Source organism: Ipomoea triloba, chromosome 15 (assembly GCF_003576645.1).
Source record: "Ipomoea triloba cultivar NCNSP0323 chromosome 15, ASM357664v1".
Classification (NCBI taxonomy): domain Eukaryota; kingdom Viridiplantae; phylum Streptophyta; class Magnoliopsida; order Solanales; family Convolvulaceae; genus Ipomoea; species Ipomoea triloba.
The window spans coordinates 1051492-1065775 of NC_044930.1; the positions used below are offsets into that span (position 1 = coordinate 1051492).

The window sequence follows — 14284 nt, forward strand, 5'->3', positions numbered from 1 at the left end:
GCTTCCTTTTTTAAATCTTGTATAGAAGTAAGAGTTAGTTAATGTAAGAACAAATTCTGCCTTATTTCTGATTGTGCATTCTATTTGAGTACCCATTTCTTGTTCCCACAGAGAGAGTGTTATAATGGCATTTGCATAGTTTTAATGTAACAAGAAATTCTTCCTTATTGCTGAATGTAGTTTTGGAGAAAGTTTTGATCTTTGATCACAAATTTGATTCTAGTACTTATAATGGCATTTACATAGTTTTATTGTGTTATGTTGGTTTCTTGCTTAATCTTGCAAAGTTTATACTCTTTTGTGGATATTGTGGTGTTGGCATTTGCATGTACTGTAACTTTAGTGATGAGGGCATTGTTAGTTTCTTCTGTTTATACAAAAAAAAAAAAAAAAAAAAAAAAAAAACTTTTACTTTGTTCTTGATAATTACTGTACAGGTGTTGAAGTGAGCAACAAGGCCTTGTGCTACAAGCTGGTGGTAAGGGACATTGATCGATAAGCAAAAAATCGAAGAGAGGTCTTAGGGGGATTGGGAGAAATGGTGGCACTGTGGAGAAGGAAACCTTCAATACTGGAGGGTATTGCTTTTTTTTTTTTTAATGCTATAAACACTCATATTTTACAGCAAAAAAAAGGGATTAAGTGCATGACTGTTTACGTTCATGTGTATATAGATGATATATCTTTGCTTTTCTTTCATGATAGGCATTTGATTATGGTATAACTTAATTGTTTTAGCTTTTGAAACATTGGCATGCCCATTTTTTTGCTCTGCAAACAATAGAGGAAGAATATGAAGTTTTTTAAGGAAGAGTTTGATTTAAGTTGAGATTCCTCTTCACTCGACTTTTCTCTTTCGAATGGTTTAAAGGTCAAACATAATCCCCTTCCTTGTAATTACTCGTTTTTACTATTCGTAAATTGGCAGTCGCCTGCTTTTGTAAAAAGAAAAGGTCGAGATGGAACAGATTGTTAGGTTTGTGTCTGGACCAGATTGAAAAGCAAGCCAGTGGGGTCTGCGGTGGAATGTAAGATAAAACTTTCTTTCACCAAATAATTCATTCCTTTTGGTGCTTTCATCTTCATGTGGTCACTGCAGATGACTTAAAAGCAAAATAGAATTTAGCTCCTATAGTTCTCTGTAATGAAGGTCATTGTCTCTCAGCTACAGACTATGTTCATAAAGGTTTTAAACATGAGAATTGAGAAGTAGCAGTCATTCTCCATTAACCATTGGCTCGTTCATATAGTCTCGGGTCCATTATGGTTGATTTTTTAGGTTCCATTTTTAGGTAATTGTTGGTGGGTGGGTCATTATGTTGGCTCCCCGGTTCATGTTTGAAGACATGACATCAATTTTCGAGGATCATATTTCTATCTTTCTCTGGTTCTGATTCAGCAATCACCAAGTATTCAATTACCACATTGAATCTGATAGACCTTTAGTCTCTAAATGAGATGAGTTGCAAATTCAGATTCAATTTCAGTACTATCTGTGCAATTATTACTGTTGTTTCTTGCCTGAACTGAAAGCTCTGTTTTCATAATTTGTAATTTTAGCGAATTTTGGACTACCAAGCATTGGTCGTCCAAAATAATATGAATTTTTCTCATTGGTAAACTTTATGGATGCACCATGTTCTTCCTTGAATTGGCAGCTAGAAAATGTTCTGAAGCTACATTATGGGCAAAGCAACGCCCCCGTGCTATGATGCATTAGTTGCAAGCCCGGGGGCGCCCAGAGCGCCTAGGCGGCCTAGCTTAGATTCGTTCATCAATAGAATGCCATGCACTTACATTTCTGTCATTTTCCCAGTAATCCGTGTATATCGTCTCCACTTTTCCCACTCAGGGTTAGGAGTTGTTAGACTGTTATAATCTCCCAAACTAGTCAACTGTATATGTTAGATGATTAGTTGATTACAATCAGTATATGACTGGAGAAATATAGAAGAGTAGTTGAGTATGCAAAAAAACCACTCGGCCGAGTCGGTGCCTAGGGTGCCTAGTCGGCCGGTTAGTCAGTCAGTCAGCCGACACTGGTTGCAAGAGTAGAGACCCGCCAATCATGTGATTGGTGTGGCCTTCAGAAAAACGATAATACACATCCGCTAACCCTTCCGCTTACAGAAGGACCAATATTTGGCGACACTGAATGTGAGTGAAGTGGGTATGTCTCTTGTCATGCCATTAGTTGGTAAGACTGTTGAGCAGGTGAAACTTCCTTGCCTCTCCATCTTTTTCTTGCTTTATTCAACCAGTCCATGTCTGAATCCTGCAGATCCACTCAGCAACTTGTGAATAGAATTGAAAGGCCTTTGTTGGATACAATGAACATTCCCTTGTTTATGTCAGAATACACATTGTTCAGGTAACTGTTTAGTTGATGTAATCACATGTTAAACAGATCAAATCCAGCAATTTCCATGATGTTTTACTGTAGACAGAAAATTTTCTTGATTTACTTGTGACAGAAACTGTTGCTGCTATCTGTGTCAGCCTTAACATGAAAACAGTAACAAATGTACAGAGCCTTGAACAAAAGAACAGAAAGCTTGTGCCCATTTGATTAGTAGCATACAACCATAACAATGGGGGAAAAAAAGGCAGTTAAAAACAGTTAGTTGCTTCAGAGTTTTGATGCTAGTAAACTACAGTGACCTCCACCTCCTCTATCTGTTCTTCCACTCACTCATGATAATGATGATGATAAGCCCCCATTAAAAATCTCCAGGCTGCAGAATCTCAACAGTAGACAACAAAACTTTTTTCTTGTTTCATGTATGTAGAAAACAGTAGAATTCTTGATTGCCATGAGCCATGTTCTTCCACTTGGCCCCTGCTGACATCATCCTATAACCTTGTGGGCCCCCCCTCCAGGCCTACCCCCCAACAAAAAACCTACCTTTCATTTTCATCTCCCATTATCTGATGTGGGTTCTCTTCCATTCCCCCTGGACTTGGAGAGGGCCTGATTGACAGCTTCTTGATATACAATACACCAGCCTTTATATAGAAAGACAACTTGCCAGAAAATCTTGGATTTTCCCCCTTCTTTTCTGTATTTTTTTTTCTAAATTTTCACTTTTTATATAAAAATTAATACCATTTTCTATTTTTTTTTTTTTACTTTCCACTGTGGTCCATACTAGTCAGTCCAGAAAGTCACATCTACAGATCTTATCCCTGCTGATATCTCATCTGATTGACATCTCTTGAGAAATTTAAATCCTGCTGCAGCCATACATACAGTGCATAATTGTTAGCAACATCATGATTAAGTTGTCCACTCAAATATAATCAAATCCCAATAATGTTTCAAAACCAAACCCAAAAAAAAAAAAAAGGAAAAATGCAATACACATTAGTACAGAGATGCAGGACCATCTTATATAGTACCTCTGGAGTCTGGACCATACAGGTTAATTGCTGATAAAGATAGCCTTTGTTATCTCTTTTTCAGGGTTTACCTTGCATTCATGGTTCTTGGAAAGGATTGGCCATCTTGATTGAAATAAATGTACTATTCATGCCAGATACAATGTACATATTATTACCAATTACCACCCATAAGTAGTTCTACTTTTTAAGGCCTACTTTTTCCATTATTAGTTCATTTTTAATACTTTTCTTCTCCCAAAAAAGTTTTTCGCCCCAACAAAGCTTTTAGGAGGATGTAAATTATAGTAACTCAACTGAATAAGCAAAAATTTCATGAAAATTGTGAAATCTAGATTGTAAAAAATTCATAAAAATATACAAACATTGTCAAACAGTAAGTTATTAATTTGAGAATAATAGAGACAACATTATTTGAGTAAGTTAAAAAACCAATCATATTGTATGAAGATTATGACCTAAAATGATAGGGAATTAATGATATTAGCATGAAAGATCCAATCAATCTAAAAAGCAATGAATTGTCACTTCTTGAACCCTAAAATAATGCCCTTTAGTCTTGACAGAGTTTGGTTTGGTTTCTTTTTCCATTCTTATGTCTAGGAGTTTGGTTTGGTCTAAAGTTTGATTCTAGTACTGATAATTTAGTTGACAATAAAAAAGTCCAACTTGCAAAGCTGCCACTTATGTTTTCATTAAATATTATATTCATTCAAAGTTAATCGAGTCATAGTTACAACGTTTAATTCTTGCATATGAAAAAGCTCGCCACAAATTTTTTTAACATGTTACACCCCTATAAAATCTATCATATAATCTTGTGACCAACTATATATATTAAGTACTACTGACTCCATTACAATAGAAGAGCCACATAAGGTATTCTTGATTGTACATTTGTACGAAATACTATTAATATTAGTATTTGTTGTACCGGTTACGACAAAAAATAATATATATGAAATTGTATCTAATACTATTGGGTTCGATATATATAATGCAGAAAAATATTTAACTAATTATTGAAGCTAATTAATAAAATATGGGCATACCATGTGAGTGTAATGGTTGTTGTAGGAGGCAAGAGGGTTGGAATAATATTGGTACAAATAGTGATGGCCGGTTTGACCCTGGCTCGATGTGGTCGAACCGTCTGGTGTTTCCGGTTCAGCCTCATCCACCGCCGGTTGGCACTCCAAGTTCACCCCAAACAACCTTAGTGTCCTCGAGCTCCCACTTGATGGTGTTTGGCTTTGCCCCATTGAACCTCCTTCAATAATAATAATTTTTTTTTTAAAAAAATCAGTTACCCAATCATAATGACAAATACTGAGTTTTCCATGTATAAATATATAAAGAGTATTTATTAGGTGACGAGAGAAATTTGCAGGCACAAACAGGCTAGAGAAGAAGGTCTAGTGTTGGTAAGAATTGACTGAGATTTTGATATTTTCTGATAAGAAAAATTAATGTTTTACTCATTTTGTAATTATCATTTGAAACGTGTATGTTTATTTTATTGAGTTTAAAAGATAATTTAAACTCAAAAGGAAGAAGGTGACAAAACAAGTGTGAATGGAATTATTACTTTTCACATAAAGATATGGGGATTGAAAAGTAGAGTTCACGCACTCCAAAGTGACAGTGTGTGAATACACACACATACAACATATAAACACGTTACATAACGTGTTTTCAAATAAAAAAAACACGTTACAGATATACATGTATGTATGGACTTGTAAATGTCTACGTAGTTATTTTTTGTCTGCATGTGTGCAAATTTTGTACTACTTTAGACTCTATTACAAGATGGTATTTGTTGATTTTTTGTATTTGGAATGAATTAATGCAGCTTGGAATTAGATGATACCTGCATGAAGAGAGTCCGGGGATTGGAATGGAAGAGCCGCCGGAGGATAAGGGTAGTACACTTGGCCCCATCCGCCGCCAACCACCGTGCCCGGCGGACCGACCGCTCCTCCTTCGTGAACCCCTGCCGCAGCCGCGGCGGCTCCCGCGCTTCTCCGCCTCCACCCTATAAAGAGGCGGTCGCCGTCCAGGCGATGGCGCTGGAACAGCACCACGTCGCCGGCGTCCAGCCGCTTCTCCTTCACAAACCGGCTCCACCCTTTCGTCAGCACGTAGCTCTGGCTACTGTTCCAATACGAATACCTACCCGGATTTTTCGCCTTTTCAGTTACAACAATAAAATACAGAGAGAGAGTGTATACATATACATACATACATATATATATATATAATATATATATATATATATATATATATATATATATATATATATATTATTCAGTTACAACAATAAAATACAGAGAGAGTGTATACATATACATACATATATATCTATATACTAGTATATAATTTCACCGGCGGTGTGTGTTTACCTGAAGCGCCAGAGTTTGCCGGACTCGTCTTCGAAGCTAAGGAGCAAACCTTTCTCGCCGCCGCCTGCGGCGGCGGCGGAGTCCTGTCCGGTCAACGGGAAGTACTTTTCGGCGTGCTGTTTAGGGATGACGAGGCGGTTGAGCTTGCCGACATCGCTGGGCGTCAATGGCTTCTCGAACAAGTGCTCTTTCGGCACCATTACCTGATCCCTTTCCTCGGTGAGCTGCTCCTCCGGCTCCTCGTCGTCGTTCAGGTCGAAACGGACGCCTTTTCTCGACGACTCCACGATATACTCCGGCTGTTTACTCCACCAGAATGCCTCCGCCGGCAGCTCCGATGAGAGATGGTTCACAGACATCTCAGAAAGAGAAAGAGAGAGAGAGAGAGAGAGAGAGCAGTTGGAGTGAGAATAGTACGTTATGATGTGGAAGCTGTGGGGAAGTATTTGAAGGAATTTGACAAGTGCCCATATAGAGATATAGAGAGAGGAGAGAGAGAGATGCAAGTACAAGAATACTACATTAATTTAATATATTTGTCAATAAAAATCACAATTACAAGTTCAACTCTCAGGAGAAAATGTTTATAGATTTTCTTAATTTAAGCAGATTAGATTAGATCAAATCAGACAATTTGGACTGATGAACACTATTAAGTAATAGAAATTGAAACATATACTCAATCTCAACTAAAAACCAAACTCATAATTATTGACATAGAATTACTCTGAAACATGTGTACTATCTCAATTAAAAGTCAATACTTTGTGACACAGCCAAACAGTCAATCATTATATTCAGTGCAATTTGCTGCCGCTTCTACTACTACTCCTACAGTCCTATCTTAGTAGTCTGTCCGTAGTAGTTTCTGCCACTTCCGTCCTACAATCTACCTCCATTTGGTATACTTATGAGCCTATACTTCTGTGGTAGATGAGTAGATGGTCTTTAATATACATATGCATATTAAATAATTGAATGACAAAACATAGTTTACCCCTCTCACACGTATGTACAAGTAGTTTTGGTCATAATTAGCATTAAACTATTTGGGATCATAGGGTATATAGTCTTGTCGGCCCTCTCATAAAATGATACATGCAACACCTAAAATCTTAATCCAAAATATTAACTTTACCATCATGGACAACCTAGAAGTACCAAATTTTAAGTTTCACTCCTTCTGCTGTATATTGGTCAAGCAGATCAGCTATGACCTACTTCATTTAGAGCACACTTGTAGATAGCTGTTGCGAACGTTTATGTAAATAAAAAAAATATGTCTAACACCATTCGAAAGAGAATTTAGGACAAGCAGGCCAATAAGTCCAACGTCAACTAACACGCGTTTTCATCTTGTTCGTTTAGAGATTCATTTTCCTCTGAATCGAGAACCAAAACGGTGGTTATGGGAGTGAATAACTTTATAGTCGAGACAATACATGTCTAATTGATAATCAACGTTATGAGTTAATAGACGTAAATTACAAGACGTCATTTTCAGATGAAATTTGTTTTGTCGGGTAGGGGTGTGGTGGGAGGTGGAGCAAGTGTACACAAACCATTGGTGGAATGGGGCACAGTATATGATCTGATGAGATGTTTTGGTGTGTTGTACAGGTGAATGAGATCTGCGTAATTAATTGCCAGTGTACTTGTGTAGATGGGCAAAAGAAAGCAAAAAAAAGAAAGAAAGCAAAAGAGAACAGCCCATGTTACTGTGCTAAGTTAGGCTGCTGCTACTGCTCAACCCAATTCCAAGAAACAATGAAAATGGTGGTGGGTGGGGACCACCTAACCTGACACAGTGCCTATCCAGTGGCAGGGGAGGGTGGGGGGACAGGGCATGCTGTTCTTCTAGAGAATTTTTTCCTGCACCTTCATCTCATCATCATATGTATGTATGTATTTATATATGTATCTGCTGCTGCTGCCTACCTCAAAAATATCACCATCTATATCAGACCTGCTGAGATCCAAATCTAACTAGTAACTTGTGAAAGGATATATGCACTGCACTGCTACCTAGCTGTACATTGCAATGTATCTATTCTTGCCCACAAATTGGGAAATCCCTCATGCCCTACACTCTGATTCAGTAGAATAATAAATGACTAAATTACCGTGATTCAGTACCCGAACGATTCATTAGATACGAAGACTAATGTATAATACTTATAAAAAAGCTATCACATTAGATGTAACTCTCACGTTATAAATGTCGAGCTCATTGCATAATATTTTTTTAGTGCAGTTTACATTGTAGATACCATCAAATAAAAGATATTTCTTATATAAAAAAATAATTCTGAAACTTGATTTAGACCGTCAATTAGGGGACATGTTACATGTCCAATGCTAAACTACCCAAAATTTTCTACAACATTTTATCCAAGTTTTTCTTATTAGCAAAAACTTTTCTTGATTCTACGAAGGAAGAAACAAAGCCAACAACCATAATTGTCAAAAAAAAAAATTCCAATTTTTAGATTTTTGACCACCAATTTCTGACCATCCATATGATTAGAAATTAGGGGAACACATCTGACAGTAAACAATCCAAAATTTTCAAATCACTCCTGTTATTAATTAGTACTAGTGATGATTCCCCTTGGTAAGTTCCCGTGACTCTCGGAACGAATGCGGCTGGACTCGGACTGTTAAAAGGATAGAAAAAGGCCTGGTGAATTTACCAAAAATAAAAAAAAATCTTAGGGTTTCAACCACTTTAAAATAGTAGAAAATTACAAAATATATATAGGTATATTTAAATTCGATTTCAATTGTCAATGGTACATACATTTTCTTCTAAAAGAACACAATATATACAATGGTATATATACACTCAAGATCACTTTTTTCCGAACTGTGGAGATCCAATACAGAAAGTAGTTGTTTTACTCAGTTTTCTGGTCTTGCACCCCATGTCCTAAAAGATGGAAAGAAAGAGCGATAGAAAGTAGCTGAAATTAGAAAAAGGAGATGAACCAAATATGCATCTCCAGCTGCTGATTTCAATGAGGTTGAAAAGTAAATTTCGTCACGTGCATGACAGCAATATAATTGATGTTGGCCTGGCCGGTCCTCCCCAGTCTATCAGATGATGAAGGAGAGAGACATCATACATGTATGTATCTCTCTCTCTATAATAATAATGATAAAATAATTTGGGACAACTCCAATAGTCAAACTAATGATTTAGTAACCACAATTAGTAGGAGCGATTTATAAGCAATCAATTATAGATAATTTAGACTGATTTATCTCCTAATCTATTCTCAATCAGATCATTAATGTACCCTGAACTCTTAGAGTCTCAGACAGTGATAAAAAAATAATGGAAAAAAAAAATGCATACATCCAGATCTGTACACTTTCCAACGAGCAGAAATGAAGAAGGGAGAGAGAGGAGAAGAAGATAAGATTTGTCCAATCAAAAAGTAATTCTGGTTTTCTCTTTGTCTGTTGCTTGCAATCGTGTTTGAATTCTCTCCTCATATATATTCTTTCCCATGATGTCTGTCACATTAATCACACTTTCTCTTGGTCGTCCCAGTTGTCCTTTTTCCTCATCATTTATATATTTTTATTTAGGTTCCATCATTCGCTTAATTGGTTCAATTCATGTTCTTTTTCTCCCATCTCAGACACCAACACATCACCCCAATTTCCAGGTACTTTCACACACCCACCCTTCCAATTCATACTCCATTTAATTATATATATATATATATATATATATATATATATATATATATATATATACCGTTAAGTTTATCTTATTGTGAAGCATATTCAACTCGTTATGAGTTCATGGGTTTGTGTTTCTAATTTACCTGTTAAGGACCTAATCATCTTGAATAATCAGCACACCAGTCATTATATATTACGTAATATATTATAAAAAAATTTATGTAAGTGTACACGTACATACAAGCAATTGTGTACGTGTGTCACATATTCAATGGTCTTGGGGATATATTCCAATCGAATCTCACATGCTAGCTAGCCCCTTGGTACTCCTCTCAATAATTGCTATATATAAATGATGGGAGAAAAAGTCAAAAACCACCTCTATAGATTCATCTCAAGTAGCTGCAATTGGACCAATTAAGGAGCATGTACAAATCATTAATGTGCACTAGTTGTCACTGCTCTTTCATGTCTTATATGTATGTGTATGCACACTGATAATATTAAATATATATTATATTGGAAAAAAACAACTATTAATTTTTTAATAATTCAATTGGGAGATTAAACAAATAGTTTTTTAGATTTCGGATTTTGGCTGATATTGCATCATGCATGGGAACTGTTCCAATAATTAATTTCAGAGGCATTATTTAAAATAAAAAAAATTGTTACACTCATTTTAAGTATTATTGGGTTTTCGAAGAGTATTAAATGTATATATTATTAGATGTTTTATTGAAAGTAAGTGGTTGTCATTATGGTTGCTATATTTAACAGTAGGAAACAAGTGTTGAATATAGACACAAATAGTAAAATGCACAGAAATGGGATCAGGTTGTGAATCTCTCGTCCGAACCAAATTGTGGTCTAACACATTCGCTGATCTACGTATAAAACGGTAGGACACTACTTCAAAGTGCCCAATCAGTCTACGACAACTATCAATGACACAACCAGCGTAAGAGAGATCAAGAGTAGAGATTTTAAGCAGTTGATGACTGACGTTTAGACAATCTATCTCTATGGTGACCCTTTGCCATGATTTTGAATAATGACTTGTAGAATCTCAAGTGGAACATTTGCATATTGTATCCTCGAACCTAATACGGAGTATATTTTATTCTAAGTTGTATATGTTTGGTTACATGTGGGAGAACTTTTATACATATTAGGCAATTAAAAAATGCCTGCCTGCCGGGAGAGGAATCTGCCATGCTATTCGTCCAGGGGTTTAAGTCAATTTAAAAATTATGATAAATAATTTAATTAAAAATGTCGGGAGAAGAAGACAACCTCGTCAGATATTTGTGGGATGAATCAAATGATATCAAAAACAGCTTATATATTAATTAATTAATTAAATATCTCCTTATCTAGAGAGTGATTTTGTATAAAGTGAAAACTCACAACCACTATTTGAAAGTGTATACTAGTCACAGAAAAGAGGTAAGACTTTGTTTGACGAGTTCAATCGAAATAGTGTTGACAATTATAAAAATCATACTCTAACTCGGTCACTCTTTCTGGACATTTCCTAATCATTTTCCAAGTTATATATATATATATATATATATATATATATATATATATATATATATATTATGGTTTGTATGTGTCATCCGTGACACAATTTTCCTCTTATTATAATAGGAGTGTGTAATAATCTATGCCATATCTAATGATATACTTACATGTAAGTTAGTAGTTATTATACAGTTATATATACAAAGTATGTAGATGTAAGAAAGTATATAGTGTTGATCGATTTCACTTTTCAGTATTAATAATATCAATTATAATTATGTTGTTTTTTTTTCTGATTATGTCGGATAGATGTCATCAGAATTACTAAATAATAACATTCGGTACAATCAAGTATACTATATAACAGATATAAAATTTTACATGAAATTATAACCTGTTAGTAAATGGTCCCAAAAGTCTGTGTTTTTTCACTGATAAATTATATTAATGAAAGGGCTTAATAGTCAGAAACTGACACTTTTTTAATGTTGTTGAGAATTATGAAAAATGATTGAGGAATATATATAATTATACGTGAAGTTAGAACCAGTTATTCTGGGGAAGTATGCATGCATGATTGCATTTACCCAGATATTATTGTATTTTTATTATTTTATTATTACACTGCAATAATAATAATAATTAATAAAGTAGCTAGCTAGAGCTAGCATTATTGAATGGTATAAATAATTGTAATTATTTAAGATTATTATGAATGCATGGCAACAAAATTACCTCAGATCATACGACCAAGAACAATGCATCATAATCCAAAGTTGATACGAATCTGCACTAAGTTATGATAAAATAGATTAATAGGAAAAGATTAATTATGTCGTTGGAAATAGTGAATCTCAGAATCTGATCGACTTTATCTAAGGACTATTTTTTTTGTTTTCTAAATAATTAATAATGTTGTGTTCCCATGTTAACAGCATGTGTGTCATCATCGAATAAAATCCAGCTCAAGTGTTTCTGTCTGATTTTAACAAAGTAGTCTGTTATGGTTTAGACTCTAGATTTTTATCAATATTGGGTATTTATTGGGAAAAAAATTTGCTAATCTTATAATAATTTGGTTCAATATAAATAAATAAAGATTCAAAAAAAGTGTGTTCAGAGACTTTTTAAGTAGTCCTATACAAGTTAATTAAAATAGGCAGTTTTTTTCCTTATTTGGTCGGCTTGCAATTAGCCAATAAGTGATGGTCTAATTAAAGTGGTCCTTTTCAAGAGAGTTTGTTGAACAAGGAAAAAAAATCATGGGTTATATCTAATTTTTATTAATTTTTAAAAGTCTTTATCTTTTTATGTTATTATTATTATTACCATTATACTTTTCGAAGCAAATGAACTCCAATAAGTCGTTAAACAACTAAACAATTAACTATTTGCTTCTAGAGCCAACAATATCGGCGTAGAAATTAGTAGAATTAATTAGAGAAAATGACACCTAAGTTTACTTCAACTATTTGTTTTTCATTTTTCAAATTTTAAGTAATGGAGATTAGTCTGAATATGGTATGAGTTTAATTGTGTCTAACTGACGACGACAACAACAACAACAACAACAATAATAATTATAAAGTACTAATTAATATCCGATGCAATCATATATACTTTTGAGATTATGTCGAGTATTATAAGAACAACAATAGTTGATAGAACTTGATAGTCAATATAATCTTAAAATCATGTATGATTATATTTTATTTAAAATATAATAATGTTGAACAATATGTAATTTATTTATTTTTCAATCCTAATTAAGTCTTAATCCCTTTTAAATTCCGTTTTTCTTGTTTCTTTCATCTCTCATCCATTTGTTCTAGTAATCGAGCTAGGTGGGGACATTAGAGATAGACCTCCAAACAATGTTTTCTAACACAAAATCATGAAGCCGTTATGTTGGACTATAAAAAACTTTAATGCGGTTGGTATCAAGTCCAATAATATCTTCATGACATGTGTGTGTATATATACCAATGATGATAATAATTGAATTTGTTATAACTTTTAAGTATAAAAATCATGATTTACCAACTTGGATATTTCTTTCAAAACTTTTATATATATAGTTATTTATACTTTACTATAAGGTTGTGGGCATGCAAGGAATTGAAAATATGTAGTATCTTACTAATAACTCGCAAATCACATAAGAGATTTAGATAACCCGTCCTAAAATTAAAAGATATTATGTGATAGGATTAATTAAAAGAATTTTATTTGACAAGAATCAAACTTATGACTAGCTTTCTAGTACGAGAATTATACTCTACGGCTCTATTTACTCGATCACCTTTTTGGGAGAAAAAAGAGTCATCTTTGATATATATTCAGGGGAATAAATAAAATCTTTCTACATGTAAGTTAAGGTAGCATTCAACGAGGAACCTAACTTTAACTAAGTCCACTTGCAGGTTAACTGCAATCAGATTTTGACTAGTTGACACCTCTAATCGGACAGCTGAATATTCTTTTATATTTGTTTTTTCTTATTTAGTTATTATTTATATATGTTAAAGACATTGTGGTCGAATGGTATAAATATGACTTCTTAAATGAGATGTCTCAGGTTTGAACCTTAGTGTAGGGATTTACCATTACGTTAAAATGTTGAAAAGATTCATTTAATAGCATACAATGTAAGTGTACGTCTACAATATAATTTTCTTGAATTATTTAATTAATGGTTCTTTTTTTTTTTTTTTTTTTTGAGTTCTACTGACTCGATTACAACATGTAATATCTGTTCATAGCTACTTTCTCAACATACTGTTAAACACAAAGAGTCAACAAATGATTCCATTGAGGCTCGAACCCACTTCCTTCCACATGGGAGTGTACACCGGATGCCGCTTGACCACAAGGTCTTTGGCTAATTAATGGTTCTTTAATTCGCTGTTTAAGGACAAAACAAAGTCTGGTGAACAAAACCTCATTTGTCGATCTTAACAACAGTGTCTGGTCTGATTGAGGGATTAGATGGGTGCATAATTCAGCATTGATTTTTTTTTTCTTTTTCTTGGATAAAAATAAAATATAATTTAAAATTGATTTTTTTTATTAAAAAAAAAGGGTTTAATTAAAATAATACAGAAGCAGGCAAGCAGCTTAGTAGCCACGTCTCATCTTTCTTCTTCTGGTCCTTGACACATCAATTCAACACATGTCTCCATCGCAAGCGTGCGTCCTCTTCTCGACTTCTCCACAATTTTTGGGGTCCACCCCCCATCCCCAAAAAAAAAAAAAAAAAT

At 34.2% G+C, this 14284-nt stretch overlaps 1 protein-coding gene across 2 annotated transcripts; it reads right to left on the minus strand.

Annotated features, from left to right (window-relative positions):
- Positions 1-2366: 2366 nt before the first annotated feature.
- On the minus strand, positions 2367-6248 carry LOC116007135 (B3 domain-containing protein At2g36080-like). Of its 2 annotated transcripts, none has more exons than XM_031247737.1 (4): positions 5805-6248; positions 5273-5574; positions 4452-4669; positions 2367-3231 (listed from the first exon to the last, which is right to left on the minus strand). In XM_031247737.1, the coding sequence occupies exons 1-4, from the start codon at positions 6161-6163 to the stop codon at positions 3181-3183; spliced, it is 930 nt and encodes a 309-aa protein (XP_031103597.1). In that variant the 5' UTR covers positions 6164-6248; the 3' UTR covers positions 2367-3180. The 2 variants fall into 2 exon arrangements, with proteins under 2 accessions (XP_031103597.1, XP_031103596.1); XM_031247736.1 differs by having other exon boundaries at positions 2367-3234; positions 5805-6246.
- Positions 6249-14284: the final 8036 nt, after the last annotated feature.

Excerpts from the sequence above, each read along its gene's own strand:
- LOC116007135 (XM_031247736.1), bottom strand. The coding sequence starts at position 6,163 with ATGTCTGTGAACCATCTCTCATCGGAGCTGCCGGCGGAGGCATTCTGG. Across the intron at positions 4,670-5,272 it reads CCCGGACTCTCTTCATGCAG|GAGGTTCAATGGGGCAAAGC; the intron begins GTATCATCTAAT and ends TTATTATTGAAG. Across the intron at positions 3,235-4,451 it reads ACAACCATTACACTCACATG|CAGGATTTAAATTTCTCAAG; the intron begins GTATGCCCATAT and ends GTATGGCTGCAG.